General features: G+C 39.2%; 1 protein-coding gene across 1 annotated transcript; it reads right to left on the bottom strand.

Annotated features, from left to right (window-relative positions):
- Positions 1–1944: 1944 nt before the first annotated feature.
- Positions 1945–7774, bottom strand: LOC145398695 (uncharacterized). Its single transcript, XM_080271496.1, has 3 exons — positions 7619–7774; positions 6513–6693; positions 1945–2048 (listed from the first exon to the last, which is right to left on the bottom strand). Exons 1-3 carry the CDS (start codon positions 7772–7774, stop codon positions 1945–1947), a joined length of 441 nt encoding a protein of 146 aa, XP_080127622.1.
- Positions 7775–7810: the final 36 nt, after the last annotated feature.

The raw sequence follows: 7810 nt of genomic DNA, 5'->3' as shown, positions 1-7810 counted from the left end.
TCTCCAGTCTTTCAAATGCACTGTGTCCAAGCACCTCGAAATGATCGCATCTTGAATTTGGCTCTTTATTATCATGCTTTTGATTTTTGCTTGGAGGGAATGATTAAGCCGGCTCCTGGCCTTTGGTTTCTCCTTTCTTCTATTAAAAAAAAAAGGTGGAATTTACAAGACGTTCCCCACTCACCCAGAAATTGGTGAGGGAGAGGACAGTAGTGACGGTGGTGACCATAGGTGCGTTGATGCAGGCCGTGGTGTTAGGCAGGGAGTACTTCAGCCACTTGTCATTTAAACCCGATTCCACCAACGCCATGGCACTGCGAAGAAGAACAGGAAGAAGAAGAGAAGCGGAGAAGAAGAAGAAGAAGAAAAGAAACAACATCAACAGCACCAACCTCACGATCATCATCGTCATCATCATCATCATCAATATCAGCATCAATATCAATAAACAGTAGAAGAATACGCTCAGTCATCATTACCATCATCCATATCATCATAAAAAAAAGTAGAAGATGAAGAAAAGGGAGATGAGAGAAAAAAGAAGAATCAAAAAGGAGAAAAAGAAAAAAAAGAAGAGGAGGAGGAGGAGGAGGAGGAGGAGGAGGAGGAGGAGGAGGAGAGAGAGAGAGAGAGAGAGAGAGAGAGAGAGAGAGAGAGAGAGAGAGAGGGGAGGGGGAGGGGGAAGTACACAAATCAAGTAATTCCTTCACTGCAATGACATTAATCATTTCCACATGAAGTTGCAAAGCGACTTGGCTTATGTGTGATCTTTAATAGTGAATGAGTTGATGGAGATTATCCATCCCTACAATTTCGAACAATCTATTGGCAGGTAAATAAAGTATCTTGGGGCAGCGAGAACATAACATACAGTCATCATAGTAGTGATGGGATGACAAGTAAATAAAAGATCTTGGGGCAGCGAGAATATAACAGTCATCATAGTATTGATAGGATGGCCAACAGTCGTAAATAATGGGTTGGCAGGTCACTGGTCACAGGCTAGTGCACCTAACTAAATATTACAACTTAATCTAATATACCTACAACTCTCAGATGTTGCATTGGCCAGGCTTTAAAGTTTGTGTTAAACTACCTTCCCACGTGTTAATATCCCTTCACACACAGTAAGATTCAATACCTGATGGCTGGCAGTTGCTTGGAGTAAATTAGAAAATCATTTCGTGAGTAAAACACTGAAAATTAGTACCTGTGAATTATATGCTTTGTATTTGCCTACAGTATTAATTATAGTATATTCTAACGAATAGGTGTATTTTGTACCGTACGATAATATGTAAATATTAGGCTACCATGTCAAATGTATGCATGTTTCTGTGCTCATTCATATATATTTTATTTCTAATTAGTATAATTGGTATATTAAGGACTGTGTTAATATCTAGGGTACATGTCACAGATTGATTCTTTAGCTCAAGTTTGGCTTCTGCGCCAGGCATCAAGAATGAAGTCTATGCAAGTAAAACATGGCAAAAAATTATCAAAACTAAGTGGTATTTCCTTCTAACCATTATGTTCAATGTTGATGTTCCAACAAGAGAGGAGGAGGTGACAGTCACGTCTGTGCCTGGCCAACTACCTCGGGAAATTGGATTCCTGTTCTAAATGGGACACAGAAAAAGAAATACAAATCAATCAGTCAATCAATCAGTATCAATAAAACTTCTTTTCCTTGAGTTACTGGACCTGAGAGGATGACCCAAATGTATGACATTAAGCCGTTACAATTTATGGCAGTTTTCCTGCCGTTACACACGCCTCCACCAACCTTCAGAAGTCACTCAGACTAATATTTCATTCTTAAAAGATGAGTCACATGTGTTTGTAATGAAATATAGGGATGGACTGACAGACTGACGGACAGATGGACTGACATATTGACTGAGTGATTGGTAGGTAGATAGACCATTGTTGTCAGCACACTTACCCTCTATCCATGGCAGGAGTGAGAGGGCTATTCTTCTGGGCCAACGTACTTAATGGCAGTGGTAAGTAGCTGCTCCTGCTCATATAGAAATCGCACTGACCTGTCGAGAATTAGCACCATGGGCGGTATTCTCGTCTAGTAAGGAGGCTCCATATTACCTCTTTCTTAGCGATTTATTTTTGGATATGGCTGACTGACAGCCTTTAGCATGTTATCTATGCAGACCATGGCGATATTAGAATGATTTATATAACAAGCACTGGGACAATAACGTGTAATAAGCAAAATTAGTCACTTAAGAAATGGTGCTAGGGAGCTTCCTTAACTGACGAGAATACGGGCCCATGAGTATTTTGGTATGTGATACTCAAACATACTTACGATCGATTCCCCATCGTAACTTAGATATGGTTTTATTGTAAGAACTACTGTAGACAAGATTTTGCATTCATTTCCCTGATCTTCCTGCAGAAAACAGTTATAATCTGCAGTACTTTTTATGTCGCACTAAGATTTGTGAAGTTAGAACAAGACACAGAGGAATATTTGACACCCTCCCTGTCCTTCCTGCAAATCAGAACCTGAGTTAGGACTCGAGATTGATCGTAAGTGCGTTTGTGTATCCGGGCCTCTTTCATGAGAATCGTTTTCAGCATCCAGTAATCAACCGATATAGCCAATTATAACCATGGCACATTTGGACTGGCTGAGCATTAACCCCTTAACCGCGGGCTTGTTTGCTTTGACTTGCGGCTCCCGCGGGCATATTCGCGCTCCGACAGACTCTATAAAAATATTAGCCAAAAATCAGTTATTAGTCCTAGAATAATAAAATCAACTATGTTTATGGCATATACCTTCAGCTTTCTCCTGGGACGTTTGTTGAGCCTTCGTCGAGTACCGTAGGACTTGTGGAGATCTCTGAAGTTGGGTAACGAAGTCTCCACTTTACACTTCCCGACAACCCGTAATATGATTACCACAGCCTGATATTATCATTAGAAACACTATTCTATGATTCTCAAATAGTTTGGAATCCATACTCCTAAAAAAAAACACTGTGAAAGCAATGAAAATTATGAGAGCGTATGACCTTCCCACTTGACATCATTCGCCGCTGGTGTTCTGTCATTTATTATTCATGAAAACACTCACAGTTTATATTTCTATTACTATATAACCCTTATATATATATCTACAGTCTCTATCCATAAGTTTCCTTCAGTAATAGTAGTTTATTGTCACTGTAGGCATTCAATTTCTTTTTCAGTAAAATACTTAGCATTCACTTTCTTGTCCTGTATACTGGCGTTGAGAGTGAATGTCACTTTCACCTTCACTCTCATAACTCATAGTATTAATTCATTCTAGAGTGAAACTTTCACTTTCATTACTCCTGGTATATATACTCGTATTCTTATAATACTACTCATTTATATTTCTATTTACGTGCTTTATTTTATTTACATTATTTACATTTCTATTTTATTTACACTGTGTTAGGCACTGTCGCTTGCAGTAACTTATAAAACTATTTACCACTGTTCACTTATATTTACATTCATTGCTTTCACTTGCTGATTACACATTATTTACACATTATTTACCATTTCACTTGCACTGTTTTACTCACCATAAAGATCATAGTCACTCTCTATCAATTGTCAGCCCTTTACCTCTTTCCACACGAGGTTTAGTAGGGGGTAGAGGTCACAGGGCCCTTTGCATGGGGCTAAAAAGCGGCGGAAGTTAGCAGGCACGAATCTGAGCTATTTCACCTTGAAAGACAACAGTAAACTGATACTGGTGGGATACCGAGGGAGAATGCATTACTGCCAATGTCAGCCTCATGAGAGCTGCTAATATATAGCTATGAAATGATTGCCAGGAAATCTAGACAATACATTATAAATAAGGTAGTGCCAGGTGAATGTAAATATCACTTAGGCTTCTCCCTTCCCTCCTTATATATATTTTTATTACGAGAATAGATTATCCAGCATATTTCAAGGGGAAATAAACAGCGAATATTAGCAAATGAGTGCACGTGAGGTGTTGTCAGGTGATAATTAGCCAATTTCAGGTGTATGGCACTATCACCTACCTTATTTTTTTTTTTTGTATATATTATTTGGTATAAGAATAGGGCATAGGGCTTATTTCAATGGATGAAATCAGTGGAAAATTCCAGGGAAGATTTATTTAGCATAGAATACAGTGTGGCGGCCTGCAATAATTAGGTAGTTCCAGGTGAATGTAAATATCACTTAGGCTTCTCCCTTCTTTTCTTATATATATTTTTATTACGAGAATAGATTATACGGCATATTTCAGGGGGAAATAAACAGTGAAAATTAGCGAACGAGTGCACATGAGGTGTTGTCAGGTGATAATTAGCCAATTCCAGGTGTATGGCACTCTCACTTACCTTATTTCTTTTTTGTATAAATTATTTGGTATAAGAATAGGGCATAGGGCTTATTTCAATGGATGAAATCAGTGGAAAATTCCAGGGAAGTATCCTTAGCGTAGCACGGCCGGGCAGGCGAGAGGAGAGGGTAATGGAGGGGAGGTAAGGAGGGGAGTCAAGAACGGGGAGAAATGGCTAAATTGTCAACAATGGATGGGAGTACAGATGAGATTAGGAGTGCTGACTAGTGTTGGACATTGACAGTACTGATAGATGATACAGGCCACCACTTGAAAGCCCGGGTGAATTCAAAATAAGACAGAATCACAAACGTGATGCCCCGCGGTATGATCCCTTGCTCCCAAGCGTCACGAAAGTGACGGCCCACGGTTAAGGGGTTAAATAATAGTTTTCAGTCACATACTCTGCAATGTTCTCAGATATCTCAATAACACTTTCTCGCCTGTCCCATATGATGTTTTCTTTAACACCAAAAGATGTTACAAGTCTCGTATCCACGTTAAAAAATAAGCTAAGAACACTTTATCGACCAATGTCTTTCTCCTCTCTGAGGGTACCCTATTATTCACAAACTACTCTCCCATTATAAGCCTTCACGTTGCGATTCACCAGTATATAGAGTTTTATTCTACTTTCAGAAAGTATAAACGAGTAGCTTGGATTCCACATATAGACGTTTCTTACCCAGTAACCTTTAGAAAGAGGTGACGTGCCATAACACACTCATTCCAGATGCTTGGCTAATCCTCGTATCCTTAATACTGAAGATTATTCCAGTGCCCATAGAGAGCTTGCTCCTCGTTCCAAAACAACATCATTCTACAAACACTTTTAAAGGTGAGAGGGCATGAAATTTAAGTGTAGGCAAAAAGAACATGAAAAACAAGGAGAAACAGAAAATGAATCCTTTCAGGATATGTACTGACTGGACGTGAGCTAATATGAAGAGACCTAAAGTGATCAGATATAATTTGACCACATTTTTTTTCTATTTATTGTCAGACGCCTTAATGCCATAAGGGGTGGGCACAAATAAATCGCCTCCATGTCGCCGTCCCCCGCCATTTCACTGCCGTGCTCCCAGCTCACACACCCCTCTCTCATATACCTCCACACTTCATCCCTCCATCTCATCCTTGGCCTCTCCCTCCTTCTCCCTGTCTCCAGCTCACTGACACACACTCTCCTCGTCAGTCTCTCGCTCTCAATCCTCTCCATATAGCCAAACCACCTCAATGTCTTTTTCCTAAAGCTTTCTATCATATCCATACCTGCACCACAATGCTCCTTCACTTCCACATTTGTCAATCTGTCTCTCCATGTGACTCCACATGCTCCTCTTAAATAACCCATTTCCACTCCTTTCACTCTTCACTCGTGTCCCTCCAACAAGATCCAAGCTTCACTTCCATACGTTAGAGCTGGCATCACAATACAGTCATGCAGCGACTTTCGTACTTCCATGCTCAATTCCCTATTCCTTATCACTGCTTTCAAAGAACCAGCAACCTTTCTTCCTTGTTGTACCTTTTCAAGCACTTCACCCTCTACTTCCAACCTTACACATCACACAACCGAAGTGTTTAAGTGCACTCACATTATCCATTTCTTTCTCATCCAATCTCACTATACATTCAGTGACATCATTTCTCTCGATGACATCACTTCACTCTTCCCTACATTCACCTACATTCACATTTATATTACATATGAGTACATATGACGAGCCTAATTAAATATACCCAAATATGAATCAAACTAGCTGGAATTTAACCTTTGTTGACTAACAAGTCTGACTCTAAATGGTTGTTAGGACAAATAAATTTTCTTAAATGATCTGTATTGCTTGAAACACAACCCACATCATCCTATGATATAATTGCTATTCTTCTAAAGCGCTGTTTCCAAACCTTTCCACGCCATGTGGGGTGAGGTAGGGTCCAGAGAAACAGATAAAACAATCTAATGAAACACTAAGCAAAAATTACCCAACAGAATAAGCCTCGCTCCCAGTCACTCTCCATTCAAGCCACTGGAATCTTGACTCCAAAAAAAAAAAAAAAAATAGTAGTCTCGACCCTCACCTGTTTGGAGTTTATATATTATCATAAAAAATATTAAATGAACCCAGACCTGTTTGAGAAAAGTCTGCAGCCATGAAATTCCAAAAGTTTATATCGACATCAAAGACGGCATGAGTGCCAGGTTTCACATATTTGATGATGTCTGGCAGTAGGTTGTTGTATGTGGTAGTTGTCACTCGCTCGGTGTCAAACATGTCTGCAAACTCACGCCACATCCCACTTTGCACAGTCTGAAAAAGGAGTGACTCTCAGGAACAAAAGAGGAATAAAAATGTTGCACTACACTGAATCTTTGGCTGTAATACTTTGAATGTTACGATGCATGTCAAAATCAAAATATTGCAGTGCACTGAATCTCAAGAATCAATGAGGAATCAAAACGATCCAATACTGTGAATCTCAGGAACCACTGGCATATCAAAATGTTGCAATACTTTGAATCCCGTGAATCAAATGGGAATAACACTCTCGTGATATCTCAGGAACCAAAAAGAAATAAAAATGCTGCAATGCTTTGAATCTCAGGAACCACATACGAAGCAAAATGTTGCAGTATTTTGAATCTCATGAAACAAACAGAAATCCGAATGTTACAATACTTCGAATTTTAAGAAGCAAATAGAATTAAAAATAATGCGATTCTTTTTCAATATGAAGTGCAGGTAATGGAAGTGATACAAAAAATCTTACAAAACAAGGCCAAGTGCTTAAAGGAAAGGAATGTGACAGAACAATTAAAGAGGAGGTTAGGAATATATCCGAATGGCTGGGGAGTAAAGTAATAACAATAAGTAACGAAGTGAGCGTGTTAAGAGTGGTAAGGGATGCTTGGATTTTTTTTTTTTACAGTGCGGAAACCATGTAAAAGACTGTTAGGTAGTTATGGAATTGTGGGTCTGATTATATTATGGGAAAACTTAGTAGGAAAGAAACAGGGAAAGTTTTATGTATTTATGGAGTGGAAGGAAAGCTGCTAATTGTTACTTTTATGGTATTAATGAATTATGAGTAAGGATTAGATACATAAATAAAAAGATTGACAGGCAGATAGATAGATAGATAGATAGGTATGTACAGATATCGATATGCTTCATGTTAGTAACGCAAAAAAGTACAGTTTAATACTGTTGACTGTAGTAGTTGGATTATTCTTACTTTGAAAAATGTTGATTTTGTGGCAAAAGCAGTGATGAGCAATTTGATGTTCTGATCATCCAGGAAGTCTCTTAGGGTCTGGTAGGGATGGTCTATGTGTCTGACGGCCAGGAGGGACATGAGGTTGCCCACGTAGCTTTGTGTTAACACCAGCATCATCAGCATCCACACCCCCTGCATCACCCTCTCCCA

The sequence above is a fragment of the Coenobita brevimanus genome, chromosome 46, assembly GCF_032717465.1.
Source record: "Coenobita brevimanus isolate Jiangsu-jjx chromosome 46, ASM3271746v2, whole genome shotgun sequence".
NCBI lineage: Eukaryota > Metazoa > Arthropoda > Malacostraca > Decapoda > Coenobitidae > Coenobita > Coenobita brevimanus.
This window is presented reverse-complemented; position numbering and strand designations above follow the sequence as displayed.